Raw genomic sequence first — 21,907 nt, 5'->3', positions numbered from 1 at the left:
CCAAGGGGCAAAAAAGCCTACATCTCTAATTCTGTCTATAAACTGTACTATTTGACCCTATAAGAGACATAATACTAATTTATGTAATTCCTGCTTACCAGTTCATTCATGTGCTTTTCATGTGTTCTTTCTTACTTCCTAACAAGACAGAAAGACCCATGGGGTCATAAAAGACTTTGTATTTAACAGTACATACCAAAGTATCATCATCATCATCATGGGTCAGCAGCTTCAAAATCTAGGGCACTACCATTTTTGACAGTGTAGTGTAAATAGTTAAGTCCTCGTAAAAATTTAGTGGAACCAATTATAATTAGGGTTTCTTTTGATAGACTTAAGTGTTAAGACTGTATAATGGCAATAGAGAATATAATCTATGACAGACTCTTAATAATATAGCTATAGTCCGGAGTCCACCTTTTCACAGTTTCATGTAAGAGATAACTGTGCTACAGACATATAATTCTCACTTCCCTAATCCTAGTGTAAAGTTAGTGTGCACAAAAGATGTAGCATTTAAAATGAAAAGTAATTAAACAATACAAGGCAACATACCCACTTTATCCCAAGAAACTGTAGGACTTCTAAGCAAATTTGGCAAGGTAAGTGTTTTTAGGAAATCTACAAGTTGTTTTAGAAGAAAATTAAGTGACCAATGCCTTAAAGTCATATATGACAACTGATTGTAACTCATGTATCAAAGGGATCTTCAATACTTATCTTTGAACTATATAACTAAAGATACTAAGCAATTAAATTGATACTTAATTTTTTTTTGTTCAAGTAAAGAATGGAATATAGTAATTAATAAATATAAAAAAATCATCATGTTGTATACCTTAAACTTATACAATGATATATGTCAATTATCCTCAATAAACCTGGAGGAAAAAAATTGAAAAACAAATACAAAACAAGAAAAACTTTAAAATAAACAAACAAAATGCTCTAAATTTCCCTCTTCGTACATCTCACCAAAAAATGTATAAAACACAATCTGAGAAAAATCAAAACACTAAGGTTCAGGGTGAGAGGGGATCTTTAAAATGATAGGAGTCTACTGAGTAAAAAAAGAGGCCAACTTGGGGCTTCCTAGGTGCCACAGTTGTTAAGAATCTTCCTGCCAATGCAGGGCACACGGGTTCGACCCCTGCTCCAGGAATATTTCACATGCTGTGGAGCAACTAAGCCCATGCACCACAACTATTGAGCCTACACTCTAGAGCCTGTGAACCACAACTATTGAGCCCGTGCACCTTACAGCCTGTGCTCCGCAACAAGAGAAATCACCACAATGAGGAGCCCACGCACCACAATGAAGAGTAGCCGCCCTCCTGCCCCCGACTCACTGCAACTGGAGAAAGCCCATGTGCAGCAACAAAGACCCAACGCAACCAATAAATTAATTAATTAATTTAAAAAAATAGGCCAACTTTACCTATAGCTATTAAGATGAAAAGAGAATTTTAATTACACAGAATTTATGTACTACTTTCAAAAATATTATTTCTGCTAGAGAGTCCAGTAATGTTTACCTATAAATCACATTCTAGTCTGATGTCATTTTAGAGATAAATGACAAATACTTTTAATTGGAATTGAAGAAAAGAAGAAGGAAAACTAGGGGAAAAAAAAATCATAGTTTCCCTAGGCATTTGCCTAGCAACTTAAGCCAAATGACTGGAGCAGACAACATTAAAAGACAACCCTTGGAAGCTGGATATGTAGCTCCACTATTTTGTCTGACCAGTACCCAGAAGTCTCATAATTAAAGTCAGCCTGAGGGACTTCCTTGGTGGTCCAGTGGTCTAATGCAGGGGACATGGGTTCGACCCCTGGTTGGGGAACTAAGCGGGGCAACTAAGCCCACGAGCTCTAGAGCCTGTGTGCCACAACTAGAGAGCCTGAGTGCCACAACTACTGAGCCCACACACCACAACTAGAGAGAAGCTCGCCCCCCATAACTAAGAGCCTGTGCACTGAAATGAAAGATCCCACATGCCACAGTGAAGGTCCTGCATGCTGCAAAGACCCGATGCAGCCGAATAAATAAATAAATATTAAAAAAAATAAAGTCAGCCAATAAATTTTCACATAGAAAATTTGGCTAGATGGAATAAACACACCACTTGGCATATAGTAGAAGCAGTCTCTAATTTGTGATCAGGACCACCATGTTCCAGAAGTTTCTATGTAAATTATTTACAATTCTCAATGCATTATCAAACAAAAAAGAATATTTGGTTTAAGGTTAGGCATCAATACCCTCTATACAACCCACAATGGCTATGATAGTGTACAGTCTTATTCATCACTGCATCTTTAGCATCTCCTCACACAGCAATTGGAATGTATTAGGTGCTTAATAAATGTTGAATGAATGAATGAAATGCCAGGTACTATGCTACAAAAATAGCAGTATAAACAGCTTAAAAGGTTGAAAATGGTAGTCTAACAAGCAGAACAGAGAAAGCAGAGAGGCAGAAGGCTGATGTTTTCCTATATAAGCCTTTCAGTACCATTCAATTTTTAAATTATATGAGAAAGGTGCTATTGCCCCAATTTTTACAGTTAAATTCTGCACTGGCCACTTAACTTTCTTCTGAAACAACTTACAGATTTCATTAAAACCACGTGAGTTGCCAAAACTGGTTAGAAGGACAGAGCTCCTTGCCATAAGATGGATAAAACAGCTTTGTATTGTGTGATTACTCTTCGTTTTAAATGCTCCAGCTTTTAGGCACACTAACTTTACATTAGGATTAGGATGTTAACAAACTGGAACTCTATGTTTTTCTCTAAAGAAAGGGTGTAGGAAAAACTATTGCTTTTATTTTATATACTTCTACACATCTAAAATTTTTTTGGAAGCATGAGTTACTTATGACATTATTGCAGTTTTTTAAAAATTCAATTCTGGGACTTCCCTGGTGATGCAGGGGTTAAGAATCTGCCTGCCAATGCAGGGGACACAGATCCGATCCCTGGTCCGGGAAGATCCCACGTGCCATGGAGCAACTAAGCCCATGTTCCACAACTACTGAGCCTGTGCTCTAGAGCCCGAGAGCCACAACTACTGAGCCCACATGCCACAACTACTGAAGCCCACGCACCTAGAGCCCGTGCTCTACAACAAGAGAAGTTACTACAATGAGAAACCCATGCACCGCAAGGAAGAGTAGCTCCCACTCGCTGCAAATAGAGAAAGCCTGTGCACAGCAACGAAGACTCAATGCAGCTAAAAATAAAATAAATAAATTTATTAAAAAAATAAAAATAAAAAAATAAAATTCAATTCTCATGATTTTTATTTTCTTCTTTATAGTAGACTGAGCTCTGTAAAGACAAGGGCAATATGTCATTTATTCACAGTTATATCCCCTACAACTAGTATAGTGCATATTAAATATCTGATAAATATTTACCAAATAAATAACTTTTCTATATTTTTTGAATTGAGCATGCACTATTTTTTTTAAGTTTTAAACTTTATGTTATAAAGACAAGGCAGGAAAAATATAAGTTCTAAAAGATTTCCATAAAAACACAGTTAAAATAAATTTCTGGCAGTTAAAGGAATAATCTTTAGCATCTATAAAACTGGATCATTTGTTTTTAGTTGTTTCCCAAGAGTTCAAGATAGATGGGCCACCACTATTACAACAGAATTTATTTTTAAAAATGAACTCTTGAATCCTAAATTCCCATTTAGGAGCTAAAAATTTGTCTGCCTGCAGTAATAGCAACAACACTGGCAACAATCCTTAGTGGAAATTTTCTTTGTTGTAGGAACCCCAAGTAACTGGCTACTTCTTCATACCATTTTACCTATGGAAGAAGTAACACATCTATATTGCAATCATTTCCTTTGGGAAACAAAGGGCTTCAAGGGAGAAAAACAAAACACATCTATTTTTCTACACGATACAAATATCTAATGAGGCCTGGGGAAATAATACAATGATAGTTATTATTATGTATTATGTAGTCAATATTAGGAGAAATTGAAATATATGTTCAAAAAGCTAATCTTCAGTGAAGTAGCCTCTCAAGAAAAATACTCAAAAGATTTCTATTAATCTTAGTTATCCAATTAGACACATAAGCCATTACAGAAAAGAGGGCAGAATCAAGCTAACCTAATATTAACGACTAGTTTCTTAACTAGTATCCTAAACTGCACCTTAAATGCTAAATTTGCAATTGTCTAATAAAACTTTAGCAGATATATAATTATCATACCAAAGTATCTAATTTTGAAAAAAGGCTTCAGTATGGTTCTACTGTTTTTCTGGCCTCAACAATGATTTGCAATCTGAATTCTATCACATCTCCTTTATATATAATGATGTTTTACTCACAGATTCAATAGCATTTTTGGTGAGGCTCTTACCAGCCCTCCCTATTCCCCTCAGTCATATTCTTACAGGTATTATGTCCTTTCTCTCTAACGGCTTGAGATCAAAGCCAATATATAGTGAACAAATAGGAAAGGGCAAAAATTATAAGATTACAAGTCAGTAGCAATGAAATTCCAATTTGATAACCATCTAAGATACAATCTACAGTGGCCTACAAAAACTTATACAGACAATGACACGTACAGCCCAATTTCTTGGTCCAAAGAATAATCACAGAAACAATTTAGTATGAAATTTTTCTAAAATATCAACTCATTTAAAGCATAAAAACCAAAAACTTAAAGGTCTATACTACTCAAACATCTACATGAGGGTTTTCAAACTGGGATCTAAAAAAGTCTCTATCCCAATCTTCTGTGTTTTAGTTTTTGATAACCTATAAAAATTGGTATAACCATATACTAAATCAGCTCAGTAACAACCTCAAATCCAAGTGCTATCAAGTTACTTCATTACCCATGTTTTTGTTTATAATCAAGTTGGCTCCAAGTATTACTACTTGGCGCAGAAGAGCTTTGACCATGAAAATGACATACATGTTAAGTCAAAGCCAAAGACCTCATGGCATGCGCTGTGCAAATGAAGGTTTCCCAGGAGTCAGAACAGAGAAAAGTGGTGAGATTATAGTTATCACATTCCACAAAGTAGTGCATGCATGCCAAACTTAAAAAGAATCTATCTCCTAACAGTACCATATTTATGTTCTAAGTAGTGAAACACTTTAAGCAAGGCAGTATCATTCGTCACATTAAATTAATGTTAATTTAGATTTTATTGCTTTATGTTTTATTTGTATTTAATTTGCAATTTTCATTTGGATGTATAGTGGTTCTGTAAGATTTTAAACCCAAGAAGTTTATACAAGGTAGCTTTATGTTTGCCCATATTACATAACATTGTGATATTTTACTTTAAACACTGGAGTTCAAGAGGTTTTTTTCTTACAAAAGTTTTTTTTTTTTTTTTAATGGGCCCTTTTACTCAAGTTTATAAAACTGATTTTTACACCTGTATGATATCCACACAAGCTGCTATAATTCATAATACCTTATATAATATAGGATAGATACTGCAAAGCCTACATATAACATCCTAAGTCTTATTCCAGTAATCAATCCCTTGCTTGGTACCCTCTCAGCAGTTAGTCTGTACTAAAGTTTATGAGGGTAAATAAGGAATCTGAAAGGGTTCCTTCCATTAATCAGTGTCATCAAACATCTACTAAATGCCTCTTACAGGCTAAAAAGAGGGAATTAAGAGGCTCAGTAGCCCCTCTAGCCTCTCTTCAAGGAGTCAAGTTGGCTGTAAATACATGAAAAGATACCACAAGCTAAATACAACAAGTTTAGAATGACTATTGGAAACTCAACATCCATAGGAGTTGAAAGGGGAGAGAAGGTTCCTCAGAGGATGGAAGAAGACAAGTAATTGATACCCACAGAGGAGCAGGAACAATAGTAAAAGAAAAGAACAAAGGAAAGATAGAAGGAAAGGGAGAAGGTACAAGAGATGCTCCAGATGAATTTATAGTTAATCAGAAAGGAAGGAAGAATAGAACTAATATTTGAGTACCTTCTATCTACAAGGTATAATATGTTAGAGATACTATAATATCTTACCACAACCACTTTACTGAGGTTTTATACCTACCTTTAAAGATCAGGTAAAGTTTAAAAGAGGTTTAAAAGACAGATTACACAGCTAGTAAAAGGGCAGAGCCAGGATCCAAGTTCTGGTCAGCCTGGCTCTAAAGATTTTCTACCATAATATACTACCACTTAAAACATACTCAAAAGCTTGGACAGTGCCTTTCGGGCTTTGCTCAAGTACTATGGGAAACATACTATCAGTAAGATAGGTTCTCTCTCTAGCCTCATGATCTCAAGCGGGAGATGAGTTATACAATATTTTATTACTAAAAGAGTTAATGCATTGCAAAGCCCACACAACTCCTGGCACATAAGGAGTGCTCAAATATTAGTTGCTACTATTATCATTACAAAGCAGAATGTTACATGGGCCACATGGAAGTGGACATTATAGCAGAGGTTAAGGAAGTAAGAGACTAATTTCTATTATAGTGAAAAGAAAAAGATGGAATAAAAAGGCAATATGCACTGAGTCTTAACTGATGGAATGAAACTTATAGAGACAAATTTGAGGAATGGGGATGGCGAGGACTTAGAGGAGCATGAGTAGAAGCACAGAACCAGGAATGATTTCTATGCGGAGCATCAGGTACATGTAGGGACAGGAGGTAGAAAGGTAGGTTGGGGTCAAATCAAAGAGAGTGAAATCCTCTAATAAGAAGTTTTACTTCATCCTGTAGACAAATGTAAACGACTAAAGGTTTTTCACAGTTATGAATGTCTTAAGATCATTAAGTACAGATGCTCAGTTTATAGAATGAAGAAGGGAATAAATTCAGGAATATTAGGAGGGCACTGGAAACAGAGCTATCCAGGTGTGACAAGAATGATAGTCAAAGTGAGCAAAGTAGTGTGAGTAATTCTATTTAAAAAAGAAGAAAAAAAAAAAAGAGTCCCCAGGTTTGGCAGGTTAGAAGTTATCACCTAAAAAACCCTCAACTTTCAAACCTCAATGACTCAGAATATAATGCTGTCATTAACAGAAACAGAAAAACTGTATAAAGAGATGCGTTTGAGGAGAAAAGAGCTGATTAGCCAGTTTTATCCCTGTTGAGGTTGAGTTTCAGGGAGACATCTGACTGGAAAAATCCAAAAGGACAGAATGTAGGACTAAAGTTAAATATCAAAAGAGATACAGAGATGGGGGAAGGGGAGAAAGTCATATACACAGAAGTTTTAGCTGAATTCATGAAACTAGTGGGGGCTGCTGGAGGGTAAGTAAGGTCATAGCCTCAAAGGAAACATCATGCAGTCAAGAGTATGGGGGTAATATTAACTTGGGGAAAAGGTGAGCATATTTCTTTCTTTGAAATATGCAAAGCATAGAAAGAAAGTATATGTGAAGTCACTAAGAACTGTTGAAGAAAAAGTGAGACCTTTTTCTATAAACAAGGGAGTGGACTATATTAGATACTGAACAGTAATGAGAAAGATCCACTGTGGGGATTTCACTGGCAATCAAGAAGAAACCAATAAGAAGACTGTTAAATATTTATAGAAAGCAATTAAAGTTAGACTAAATTGTGATAGATATAGCCATCTTGATTTTGTGACCTCTAACTAGAAGCAAAGAAACAAGACAATTGGGGACCCTGGGGAATGGAACCAGAATGGTATACAGTGCAAAATATCCAGTGACAAGAAATTCTAAGGGTGATAGCAAAATCTATGTTGAAGAAGCAGACCATTAGGTCTACACTGGAGAGTGAGATAAGCAAACCTAGAAAGGTGTAAAATGGCCAGGAAAAGTGGAACAGCAGAGCTCAGACCAAAATGAGAGAAGAAAAGTTCAGAAGAAGTAAAATGATAGAAGAGGATGAAGGTAAGAAAACTGTGGTCAAAGAGAAAACCCTTTTAATAAAATTCAGTATTTTGGAGGTGGTGCAGCTCTTAGTAATGACAAGGCCAAAGAAGTAAAGTTTAATGGCTAAGCCAAAGATAAAGTTCAGTGGAAAAGAAAGACATATTAATACTTTTCTTGTACACCCATGTGGAAGAGAGCTCCATGATGCCTGCTCCACAGGGTCTAACAGTATGTTACACATCTCAAAGTACACAATAAAGAGCAATGTAAAAGCAATCTATACATCATACGTTTGTTAATTCCTTCAATTATTTCTTTATGTAACTAACATTTATCGAGCACCATTTAGAATGCCATTTAGAGCACCATTTAGAATGTACAGGGGGTGGGAATGGTAAGAGTAGCCGTTTTTGTATTAGTAATGGCTTAAAATTTACCAATTTCTTATTATAGCTAGGCATTATTTCAGCAAATTTATATTTAACTCATTTAATCATCAAAACAACCCTGTAATCTAGGTACTTTTATTATCTTCATTTTATAGATGAGGACATTGGAACTCAGAATAATGTCAAGAGTAATGTCAAGCGGTGGCACTGGGAAAACAAACCAAGACATTCTGGCTCCAGAGTCAAGTCCTTCACCATACTTCACCATCTCTGAGAAGAAAATCTTTACTTTTTTTCCCAAACTAATATTTAATTACATATTTCTAAATGTCCTATCTTCTGCATGTATTAACTTTAGGAAAAAAATATATAAATAACTTTTTATTACATGTATTTTAAAACATCAAAGCTATCAGAGTCTAAGACTTCCCAAAGTTATCTTTTCCTTCTTGTTATTCCTAAAGACACGTGAGCTCTCTTCAGAGCAGAAGCTCATATATTCCAAAATTGGATCAAATTAGGTACCTGACCTTAAGGAGTCTGCATCCTAACTGACTGGGTGGGAATTATATATACTTTAAAGGATAAAAAGAAGGATATGATAAGGACTCAGTGACCTGTGCAAAGAGTATGACATTAAAAGGAAAGAGATCACTGAGTTTGGGGGGTGGGGGAGGAGGGGTTGGTTGGGGAGGCTCCACAGAAAAGGTCAGTTCTGAACTGGGCTTTGAAGAAAAGAGGCAGACTGCAAAGGCAGAGTGGAGGCAGATGGCATTACAGAGAGACAGAGCATCATGTACAAGAATGCAGAGATTAGAAATGAAAAGATGTGTTCAGAGGAAAGTAAGTAAACAGCAGCACTCTAGTAGGTTTATGTAGGGGTACAGTGGTGGAAATGCCTAGAAGGGCAGGCTGAGAATAGATCACAGAAAGACTTGAATATCAGTCTAACCAACTGTGGAGGGGAATCTCATTTGCCACATTCAGTTTAATCTGATTCTTAAAATACTTATCTTCTTACTGGATCACAAATTTGCTAAAATGATGCTGCAGTCATTTATAAAACTGCCTAAATTAGAAAGAAACTTATGAAGAAATTCATTAAAAAGAATTCATAGAATTTCTTCATAGAAATTATGAAGTTGCTTTTAAAAAGCATAGCTGATAGAGTAACTTATAGACCTCGCAGTTCAACTCCATATTCATTTCTCACAGTCTCTTAATAACCACTTCCTCAGCCTCTGTTTGAATAACTTCCAAATAATGGAGAGTTCGCTATCTTGTAGGACCTGAGATGTCCTATACTAACTTATCTAATCAAGCCAATTCCTGGACAAGTTAAGTAGAGATAAAGGACTATGAATTATCAGTTTTCTATGATTCAATCCTATAAATCACAATAATCAAAACAAAATCCTCTATATATGCCACAATATAAGCTCTTTCAGGGGAGAATAAACATAGAAAACTATCTTTAGTATGGTAGAATAGACTTTTGTTGTTTTTGTCAACTAGGATCTTTTTTCCCTTATTTTGACTTTGCTTGGGGGCAAGGGGGCCAGGGAGGACCACCTTCTACCCTACCAGCTACATGTTTCTTTTTTTTTGGGGGGGGGGGGGCAGCTACATGTTTCTGATGAAGCAGATAACATCCCATTTCCAGAAGTAGAACATATGACTATGAAACTCTGATTGGTCAGGACAGGGAAAGTGACTGAAGCTAAGGTATCAGCACTAATCCTCTTAATCTGGAAAGAACAATAGCCTCCTATGGATCTGGAGTTCCACCAATGGGAGGCTGAAATTGCTGCAACCATCTTAACACCACAAAAGGAGAACTTAGCTAAAAATGAAGCCAACCCAGAAGAACTAAGACCTAGAAATAGAGATTAGGGATCTGAGTCCTCATGACATTGTTTAAACGCCTACTTCAAACCACACCCAAACCAGATGTGCTTTTTTCTTTTTTGGGTTTTTTTCTTTCACTTTCATCCCTAAGAGTACTACCCAACACACATGGTAACTGCCAAATCCTATAACAAGAAGAGTAGGTCAACTTCTCAGCACATATCTATTATCATGCGTTATTATATAATTTGGCTATACCAATAACCAACTATAGATACTAAATTTAAAAAACGAACTTGGCACATTTTAATTTTAACGTAGCATTTCACTTTCAACATTGCCTTGCACTGTCTTTTTTCTAGACAAAAATCAGTATTTTAAGCAGAAGAAAATGACTATAACTTTATCATACATTATAGCACTGTAAAGGCAAAAATAACTCAGAAATTAAGTTTTCCTTACATCCTAAGACTTAAAGAAAAAAACAAAACAAAACTAAACAGAAAACAAACAAAAATCCCTAATGAACTATCCAGAAGCCATAAGGATATCCAAAGACTCTTACTTGAAGCTGAAGAGTATGTCGAAGAATAGTTTCTTCTAAGGCATGGATCCACTTCTCTCGCTCATCAGCATCACGAGCTGGAATAAAAGTTTATAAAAATTAGAACCTTAATTTCTACAATATAGCTCCATATTTGAAAGCAAAAATTTTAAACCATGATGCTAATAGGAAAGGGTTTTGGTGTGCCATTTCCTTCATAGATTTATCTTTCTACGCTTTCTAAATATACAACCTACTTAACAGCAATTTGTAACAAAGAGAATAAATGTGTTCAATAACAGCAGGCTACCTTCCCACTGGGAATAATTAGAAAAGCTAAAATAATTATTAAAAATAACTTTTAAAACAAACAAACAAAAAACTGTTTTGAAGGCATCAGAAAACAACAAGGTGTAAAGAATTAACAGGCCAAAATCTAGAGAAAGACAAACATCTAGAAGACAGGCCACTATTTAGGGCCACATTCCTCCTGGAGGCACTGTACATTCCAGGAGAGGAGTTGTAAATTGAGCCGTTTCTTAAAAGTCTTGTCAGAATGGGTGGGCAGGGGGCATATGGGAACTCCATGTGCCTTCTGCTCAATTTTTCTGTGAACCTAAAACTACCCTAAAAAATAAACTCTATCAGAAAAAAAAAAAGTCTTGCCAGGCCACAAATTGGAAAGCAGGGCCCACCAACAGTGGTGGCTCTGGCAAATAGCTCAAGTTTTTATTGGGACCTCAAAGGGGTGCACCTTGGGATTAAGAATAAAACAGAATTAACAATTGGGTGGTCCAGAAAAATCTTGATGCCTGAAACGGATTAAAACTACCCCAGGTTGTTAGTAACTCTAGGCACCTAGCTAGCAAAAGCAAATGAAAATCATTTCTGTATAAAGACAACATCATCTCAGCTGCCAAATTATTTCTAGAAACAATTTTTAAATATGTCTATCACATAAACAAAGATAACCAAAGATATACAAGGAGACAGAAGCACACATAAATGAGAATCAAATGACAATTAAAAACAGATCAACACAAGCTCCAGGCATGTGAACAAACCATTCCACACTTTAAAAGTAACTATGCTTAATGCATTCAATACAAGACTGGAAACTTTGACAGAGACTTAGAAACCATTTTATAAATGATACAGGTTTTTAAAATAATTAAATATAAATTCGAAAATTGAAAAACATAATAAGCAAAATTTAGAACTCAATGAATGAGTCTTCTAGCAGATTAAATCAACTAAAGAGACCATGAGAGAACTGGAAAAGAGACCAGAAAATACTCATCAGAACAAAAGGCAATGAGTCAAAGAGAGAAAATATAGAAGAAAGGGAGAGCAACATAGAGAGTAAGAGGATGTAATATGCATGTGATTGAAAAACCAAAAGGAGACAAAAGATAGAATGGAATAGAAGCACTACCTAGCTAGTTAAGAATTTTTCAAAACAGATGAAAGATATTAAACCACAGATTTCAGAAGTCCTAAGAATTCTAAGCAGGATAAATCAAAGAAAATCTACAGCTAGGCACATCCCAGCAAAATTTACTGCAAACCAAAGATAGAGGAAATATCTTAAAAAGTCATGGTGGGGGAGGACAGAGAGAGAAAGAACAGATTACTTTCAAAGAAATAACAATTAAACTGCTAGATCTCAAAAGAAATAATGGGAACCAGAAGACAAGGGAGTATTATATTTAATGGCTAAAAGAAAATAACTTCCAATCTAGAATTCAGTGAAAAATATCTTTCAGGAATTAAGACAAAATAAAGTCATTTTCAGACAAACAAAAACCAGAGAATTTGTCATCAGCAGATATTTAGTAAAGAAAATTTGAAAAGGTAGCCTCCATGCATACAGAACAATGTCTAACAGAAGGTGGTAGAAGCAGGAAAAAAAGGTAGGGTAACAAAAATGATAAGTACATTGGTAAAATTGAATATTGACTATATAAAATAATATCTTGTGAGGTTTTAAATAAATGCATACAAAATTAAAATACAGAACAATTGCAAATAGACTGGGAAAGGGGAAATGGAGTTAAAGAATTCTCAGGTTCTTACATTGTTTGGAAAGAAGATAAAATTAGCAATTAGTATTCAATTTTGACAACTGAAGGATTCTGTTGTAATGTTTAGAGTAATCGCTGAAAGGTTTTTTTTTTAAAGTGTTTAACTTCCAAAATAATAAAATTTTACAATCCAATAATAAAAAAAATTCAAAAATTGACAAAAAGGAGAAAAAAGAAACAAAATATGAAAGACAAAAAGGAAACATGGTAAAATCGTAAATTTTTAAGTCTATAAACATCAATAATTAAATTAAGTGTAAATTAAGTAAATGCTCCAACTAAAAAAGGAAGGTTTTTAAACAAGATTTTATATGATGCTTAAAGAGATACTTATTAAATGTAAGGGTAGAGAAATATTGAAAATAATAATATAGAAAAAAGATATACCATAGAAACAGTAACTCCCAAATCACATAAAATAGACATCATCACAAAAAGTCTTCAAGAGGCTCACTTTGTAAATATAAGAGGTTCAGTTAATCAGGAAGATATGACAAAGATAAATTTATATGTAATTAAAATAACATGGAATATATATACATACATATTTTTAACACATCTCTCTCACTAACCGATAAGTCAGAGTGAAAAATTAGTAAGGATCTAGAAGATTTGAACAATCCCTGATGAATAAACTTGATCCAATGGGCATATACAGAACTCTGCACACACACGTGTAAAATACATTCTTTTCTAGCACACACAAAATATTCCAAAAAATTGACCACATAATAGACCCTAAAGAAGTCAACAAATTTCAAAGGAGTTAAATCACACACAATATATTAACAGTGAAAATTTAAGCTAGAAACCAGTTATAAAAATATAAATTAGAGAATACTCAGATATTTGGAAAACAAATTTTTAAACTGCTAAATAATCTATTGGTCAAAGAAAAAATCTCACCAGAAATTAGAAAATATTTGGAGATGCATAAATGAAAACATGACATTGAAAACTGTTGGATACAGTTTAAAGCCGTGCATAAAGGGAAATTTATAGCCTTAAATGCATATATAGAAAAGCAAAACAGTTGACGATAACAGGAAATTAAACTCAAAATGAGTAGAAAGGAAATGATAAGGAACATAAATAAATCAAGTAGAGAGCAACAGTAAGACAGAGGAATAAAGCCTAAAGCTGGTTACCTGAAATAACTGATGAAATTGATGAACTTCTAGCAAGGCTGATAGGAGGTGGCTCAGGTCATTAACATCATGAATGAGAAAGAGCACATCACAATAGATGCACACCTTCAGAAGTTTATAAGAGAATGTTATGAATAACTCCAGGACAATAAAAATGAAAATTTTAATTAAATGGAAAAATTTCTTTACAATACCTACCAAAACTTTCACAAGAAATTTTAAAATTTGGATTGTTCTGTAATTATTAGGTGAGACCACAGAAAAGTGCTGTTTTGGTAGATCAAAAATACTCTGCATTAAAATAATTGAAAAATCTCCCATTAAGAAAACTGCAGGCCCAGAAAGTTTCACCAGAGCACTCTGTCAAACATTTAAGGAAGAAATAATGCCAATCTAACACAAAATATTGCAGATAATAAGAAGGAAGAATACTCCCCCAACTCTTGTAAGGTCAGCATAATTTTGATATTAACCTGACAAGACTACTATGAGAGAAAAAAATTTTAAGGCAATTCTAATGCAATAAAAGACATGCAAAAATTCCTTACAAAACTTTAATATGTTGGGACTTCCCTGGTGGCGCAGTGGTTAAGAATCCGCCTGCCAATGCAGGGGACACAGGTTCAATCCCTGTTCTGGGAAGATCCCACATGCCGCAGAGCAACTAAGCCCATGTGCCACAACTACTGAGCCCATGTGCTGCAGCTACTGAAGCCTGCATGCCTAGAGCCCATGCTCCACAACAAGAGAAGCCACCGCAATGAGAAGCCCGTGCACTGCAATGAAGAGTAGCCCCTGCTCGCCACAACTAGAAAAAGCCCACATGCAGCAACAAAGACCCAACGCAGTCAAAAAATAAATAATAATAAACAAATAAATTTATTTAAAAAAAAACCTTTAATATGTCAAGCTGAAGTTGAGTTTATTCCAGAAATACAAGGTTGGTTGAGTATGCAAAAAATCAAGCAGTATCCAACAATACAAAAATACACATGAACAAGGTTATTCACTGTAGCATTGCTTATAATTACAAAATATTGGAAACAGCCGAAATACTCAAAGGAAGGTGGTTGAATAAACCATGGAGTACAATGCAGGTGTGAAAAAAGAGAACAAGGAAGATCACTTTTGAGCGACTTGGAGTGATTTTTCAGATACTATTAAATGAAAAAAAGAAGAAAAAAGAGGATATAAGAAAATATACACGCACCTGCTTGTTTGTGCAAAATAAATAGAAGAAGGATGAACTATAAATTAAAGAGACTGGATACCTACAAAGCACAGTGGCAAAGGATGGAAATCAGGGAAAACAGTGATGAGTTAGTAGGGATACAGAGGTAGCAACAATTCTCTGAATTTATCGTCTTGTATATACTCAGACTCTTTAGAACCACAGTAATATTTCACGCAGACTCCCCCTAAATAAACAATTTTAAGTCAACCAGCAATGGGGAGGGGGAACCCAAAATACAATATAAATAGGAACAAATTAACCTAACTGTATTACAAATGAATAAGACAATCACATAAAAGGGTATGAGGAAGAAAAAATTAAACCCAACTAACTTTGAAAACAGTATTCTAACTAGATGATGCAAGGCGAAACCAAAACAAAACCATACACAAATACTGTACAAAAACTGCACAAATACTGTAAATCTGGTTTTCCTAACAGTATAGTTTAGCAATTGGGTAACTATAAACAAGTGAATATATTGTAGGTAATGATTTCTCACCGTCCCAGGGAGAAAAATTACAAATAAGAAAAGGGACAAGGCTAGAATGAGCCATGTGGTGTTGGACTAGAATTGAAGGTATCAATATGAACTCAGGGTTTTAGATAGGTAGGTAGGTAGGTAGGTAGGTAGGTAGACAGATAGATAATACACAGGAAGTACATGAAAAAGAATGGGGGCACGTCAAAAGGAAATCGAAACCAACCTGAATGAGTTCCAAAAACCAAAGCCTAAAGAATGTGAGCAACAGAATAACTGATAGTACTGAGTTATAATTCATAGAATAAAATATCTAAGTGCAATATTGATATAAATAAATTACTTGAATAAGTAAGTAAATGGGGAAGAAGGCACAGCTCTTTCTTCAGAAGAGTTACAATTCACAAATATAGTAGGAATGAAAGAAATTTTTAAATCACCTTCAGACAAACACAACAGCAATAATTACTGCAGACAAGATCCACCAATGGCATACTGATAGCTAAAAACAGTGGGCAAAAATTTGAGGAGAAATAGGATAGCAGAATCTCAAAGTTATCTCCCCAATATATTTCTCAACTACGAAGGGAAAAACAGCAACTTTATGATGGAGAAGTCTGGCAGACACCACCTTAATCCAGTGATTAAGGTTAATATTACCAGTAACAAATTTCTTGATATCATATACCACACCTCCCAATATGACCCACTGAGAAGGAAACAGCATCACTTCTGTAGTATTCTTGCCAAAAAACACAATCTTAATTTAATCATGAGAAAACATCAGATAAACCCAAACCGAGAGACATTCTACAAAATAACTAATACTCATTAAAAATGTCAAAGTCGTGGGACTTCCCCGGTGGCGCAGTGGTTAAGAATCCACCTGCCAACGCAGGAGACACAGGTGCGATCCCTGGTCTGGGAAGATCCCATATGCCATGGAGCAACTGAGCCTAAGCACCACAACTACTAAGCCTGTGAACTCAGAAATACAGGTGGCATGCCAGTTAGGAACTGGTTGTGAGAGTGAGGCCAGAACTGAGAAATGTCTGAGATGTGACATGAGGCACCATTCTCACTGCCATCAGGGCACCAAGAGCAATTACCTTTAAATCCGCCATCTTCCTCACAATCACCAGATCCTTCCTTGATATAGTCCCTTTCTCTATCCTTTCTTTCCATCCCTACTGACAACATGCTTGTTCTAGCTCTCATATAGTCTCATGTCTGTAAATAAAACATCATCACAAAAATAGTACATGTGCTAATCTCTGTTAACTCCAATGCAGCCTGCATACCTAACTCAGATTTGAGCTTATACTGCAAGGCTGTTTCCATCAAAAACCTCAACATTCTCCCCCACCCTACTGAATTTACCTAACCTGCCTGTCTAACAGTAAAGGTGCTCCACATCTTTTATTTCATGGATCTTTTCTATGAACCAAACTATCTTCTCATTGGCCCCTCAACACTCTAAATGAATTATTTTCCTGTTCATGGCATACTTCCCCCCTCCTTGAATCTTAACACCGACTCTATCCTCCTTCACATCTCTAAGCCCCACATACCTCAGAACCAGTCCTACTTCTCCTCCTTTTGAGGTGCCCCCATTCTTTTTCATGCACTATCTATCTATCTAAAATCATGACATCATATTGATACCTCCAATTCTAGTCTAACACCACATGGCTTATAGGCTTGCTGCCATAAAGATAGATATATAGACCAATGGAACAGAGGAGAACCCGAAATAAACCCTTGTATGTATGGGCAAATGATTTTTGACAAGGGTGCCAAGACTATACAATGGCGAAAAGACAGTCTTTTCAACAAATGATGCTGGGAAAAGTGGATACCCACGTTCAGAAGAATGAAGGTAGACTCTTACTATATACAAAAACTGACTGAAAATGTATTTATTTATTACCGCAATGTGCATCTTGCGGAATCTTAGTTCCCCAACCAGGGAATGAACCTGGGCTCATGGCAGTGAAAGCATGGAGTCCTAACCACTGGACTGCCAGAGAATTCCCTAAAAATGTTTTAAAAACTCAAACCTAAGACCTAAAACTATTAAACTCTTAGAAGAAAACATAGGGAGAAATCTTTAGAACATTAAATTTGGCAGGGATTTCTTGGATATGATACCAAAAGCACAGGCAACAAAATTTAAAAATGGACAAATATAACTATAGTAGTCCCCCTTCATTCAGTTTCGCTTTCCACAGTTTCAGTTACCCTCTCCCCTCAGCCCCTTGGCTAACCAGATCCTAAAATATTAAATGGAAATAAACAATTCTTAAGTTTTAAACTGTGCAGCATTCTGAGTAGCATGATGAAATCTCACACTGTCCTGCTTTGTCCTGTCCAGGATCCCCAACCATTGACATAATGTGCTTCTTTACATCCAACAATCAATACTGTCATGGCTCCATGATCCACCCTAAACAGATGATCCTCCTTCCAATGCATCATCAGGTCAATAGTAGCCTGATTTTACTTCATAATGCCTACATCATTCACCTCACTTCATCTCATCACTAGGCATTTTATCATCTCACATCATCAAAGGAAGAAGGTGAGTATAGTACAATAATATATTTTGAGAGAGGCCACATTCATATAATTTTTATTACAGTATTATTAAATTGTCCTAAGTTATTATTAGTTATTGTTGTTAATCTCTTACTGTGCCTAATGTATAAATTAAACTTTATCATAGGCATGTACATATAGGAAAAAACATAGTATATAGAGTTCAGTACTATCTGTGGTGTCAGGCATCCACTGGGGGTCTTGGAATGTATCACTGTGATAAGGTGGGACTACTGTACAACAAACAAAAATTTCTGTGCATCAAAGAAAACAATCAACACAGAGAAAAGGCAACTTAAAGAATAGGAGAAAATAACTGCAAAGCATATATCTGATAAGGGGTTAATATCCAGAATACATAAGGAACTTCTACAAATCAACAACAACAACAAAATCTTGATTTAAAAAATGGGCATAGGACAGCAATCAAACAAGAAGAAGAAAGAAAAGGTATCCAAATTAGACGGGAAGAGGTAAAATTGTCATTATATGCAGATGACATGATACTATATACAGAAAACTCTAAAGACTCCACACAAAAAAATATTAAAACTGACGAATTCAGCAAGGTAGCAGGATAGTAGATTAACATACAGAAATCTGTTGCATTTCTTTATGCTAACAATGAAGTATTAGAAAGGGAAAGTAAAACAAAAATCCCTTTTAAAATCCCATCAAAAAGATAAAATACCTAGGAATAAACCTGACCAAGGAGGTGAAAGACATATGCTGAGAACTATAAAATCTTGATAAAGGAAACTGAAGATGATTCAAAGAAATGGAAAGATATCCCTTGCTCTTGGATTGGAAGAATTAATATTGTTAAAATGGACATACTACCCAAAGCAATCTGCAGGTTTAAAGTGACCCCTATCAAATTACCCTTGACATTTTTCACAGAACTAGAACAAATAATCCTAAAATTTATATGGAACCATGAAAGGTCCCAAATTACCAAAGCAATCCTGAGGAAAAGGAACAAAGCTCGAGGCATAACTCTCTCACACTTCATAAAATACTACAAAGCTACAGTAATCAAAACAGTGTGGTTATGGCACAAAAAACAGACATATGATCAATGGAACAGAATAGAGAGCCCAGAAATAAATCCACACACCCTATGGTCAATTAATCTTCAACAAAGGAGGCAAGAAAATACAATGGAGAAAAGACAGTGTCTTCAGCAAGTGGTGTTGGGAAAGCTGGACAGCCACATGTAAATTAATGAAGTTAAAATACACCCTCACACCATACACAAAAATAAACTCAAAACTGCTTAAAGACTTACATATAAGACACCATAAAACTCCTAGAAAAGAACACAGACAAAACATTCTCTGACATAAATTGTACCAATGTTTTCTTAGCTCAGTCTCCCAAGGCAACAGAAATAAAAGCAAAAATAAATAAATGGGACCTAATCAAACTTACCAGTTTTTACACAGCAAAGGAAACATACACAAAACAAAAAGACAACCTACAGAATGGGAGAAAATACTTGCAAACGATGTGACCCACAAGGGCTTAATTTCCAAAATATACTTAATTTCCAAAATATAGACAGCTCATACAGATCAATATCAAAAAAAAAAAAAAAAACAAGTAACCCAATTTAAAAATGGGCGGAAGACCAAAATAGACATTTCTCCAAAGAAGACATACAGATGGCCAACAGGCACACGAAACTACAATGAGGTACCATCTTACACCAGTCAAAATGGCCATCATCAAAAAGTCTAAAAATAATAAATGCTAGAGAGGATGTGGAGAAAAAGGAGCCCTCCTACACTGTTGGTGGGAATGCAAATCAGTACAACCACTATGGAAAACAGTATGTAAGTTTCTTAAAAAACTAAAGATAGAGTTACCATATGATCCAGCAATCCTATTCTGGGTACATATTGGAAGAAAACCCTAATTTGAAAAGATACATGCACCCCAGTGTTCACAGCAGCACTATTTACAACAGCCAAGACATGGAAGCAACCTAAACGTCCATCGACAGACGAATGGATAAAGAAGATGTGGTATATACACAATGGAATACTATTCAGCCATTAAAAAGAATGAAATAATTTCATTTGCAGCAACATGGATGGGCCTAGAGATTATCACACTCAGTAAAGCAAATCAGAAAGAGAAAGACAACTACCATGTGATACTGGTTATATGTGGAATCTAAAATATGACACAAATGAACTTATTTACAAAACAGGAACAGACTCACAAACATAGAAAACAAACTTATGGTTACCAAAGGGGAAAAGAGGTAGGGGAAGGATAAATTAGGAGCTTGGGATTAGCAGATACAAACTACTATATATAAAATAGATAAACAACAAGGTCCTACTATATAGCACAGGGAACTATATTCAATATCCTGTAATAAGCCATAATGGAAAAAATATGTATGTATATATGTATAACTGAATCACTTTGCTGTATACCAGAAAATAACACAACATTGTAAATCAACTATACTTCAATTAAAACAATTTTTAAGGTTAAAAAAAGTGGGCAAAGGACTTAAATAAACATTACCCCAAAGAAGACATACAAATGGCCAATGAGCACATAAAAAGATCTCAACATCACTAATCATTATGGAAATGCAAATCAAAACTGCAATGAGAAAATTCCTTCATATCCATCTGGATGGCCACTATCAAAAGAAGAGAAAATAGTTACGCCTTGGTGAGGATGCAGAGAAGGTGGAGTCCCTGTTGGTGGGGATGTAAAATGGTACAGCCATTATGGAAAACAGTACAGAAGTTCCTCAGAAAATTAAAAATAGAATTATCCTATGATCCAGCAATTTTAATTCTGGGTATATACCAAAAGTACTCAAAGCAGAATCTCAAAGAGATATTTGCACATCTATGTTCATCACTGCATTATTCACAATTAGCCAAGGGATGGGTGCAACCCAAACGCTCATTGAGAGATGAATGGATAAAGAAAATGTGGAAAATACATACAATGGAATATTATACAGCCTTTAAAAAGGAGAAAATCATGTCATATGCTATGACATGGATGAACTTTGAGGACATTATGCTAAGTGAAATAAACCAGTCACAAAAGGACGAATACTATATGATTCTACTCATATGAAATATCTAAAGTAGTCAAAATCATAGAAACAGAAAGTAGAAATGTGTTTATCAAGGGTTGGTGGGGGAAGAGGGAGAGGGAATTAGTGTTTAGCACATATAGTTTCAGTGTCACAAGATGAAAAAGTTCTAGAGATCTGTTCCACTACAATGTGAATATGTACTATTGAACTATACACTTAAAAATGATTAAGATGATAAATTTCATGTTATGTGTTTTTTATGGTAGTTTGTTTTTTTTCTTTTAATGGAGGCTTGGACTAAATTGTCCCTTCCAGCTGAAAATTCAATATTCTATTATTTTCACTAACCTAGCTAACCTTCTCCCATTCTCCCAAGAGGCAGTAAACAAACCTCTACCCTAGTGCATCCAATAGGAAAAAATCTTTGTGGCTATGAAGCACCAGAGAGCTGTCTGGTTATTATTCAATCATAATAAATTATTTGTTCATTAGAGAAATAAAAATATAGTAATGATATACACAATTCACAAACCACCTGCAGAAGCAGCTCTCTACAAGTAAAAATTAAAGCTGTACTAACTCTGAATGAATCTCTGCTAAAAGGGCCCAATTTAACGAATTAGTTAAAACA

General features: G+C 35.2%; 1 protein-coding gene across 4 annotated transcripts in view; it reads right to left on the bottom strand.

Annotated features, from left to right (window-relative positions):
* The window catches only part of OSBPL9 (oxysterol binding protein like 9), a 149,444-nt gene that overhangs the window by 60,175 nt on the left and 67,362 nt on the right, over positions 1-21,907 (bottom strand). For all 4 annotated transcript variants that reach the window (XM_057710605.1, XM_057710623.1, XM_057710594.1 and 1 more), the window contains exon 4: positions 10,677-10,753. In XM_057710605.1, the coding sequence (XP_057566588.1) occupies positions 10,677-10,753 (77 nt within the window). The remainder of the gene's footprint in view (positions 1-10,676; positions 10,754-21,907) is intronic.

This window comes from Hippopotamus amphibius, chromosome 1 (assembly GCF_030028045.1).
Source record: "Hippopotamus amphibius kiboko isolate mHipAmp2 chromosome 1, mHipAmp2.hap2, whole genome shotgun sequence".
Taxonomy (NCBI): Eukaryota; Metazoa; Chordata; class Mammalia; order Artiodactyla; family Hippopotamidae; genus Hippopotamus; species Hippopotamus amphibius.
This window is presented reverse-complemented; position numbering and strand designations above follow the sequence as displayed.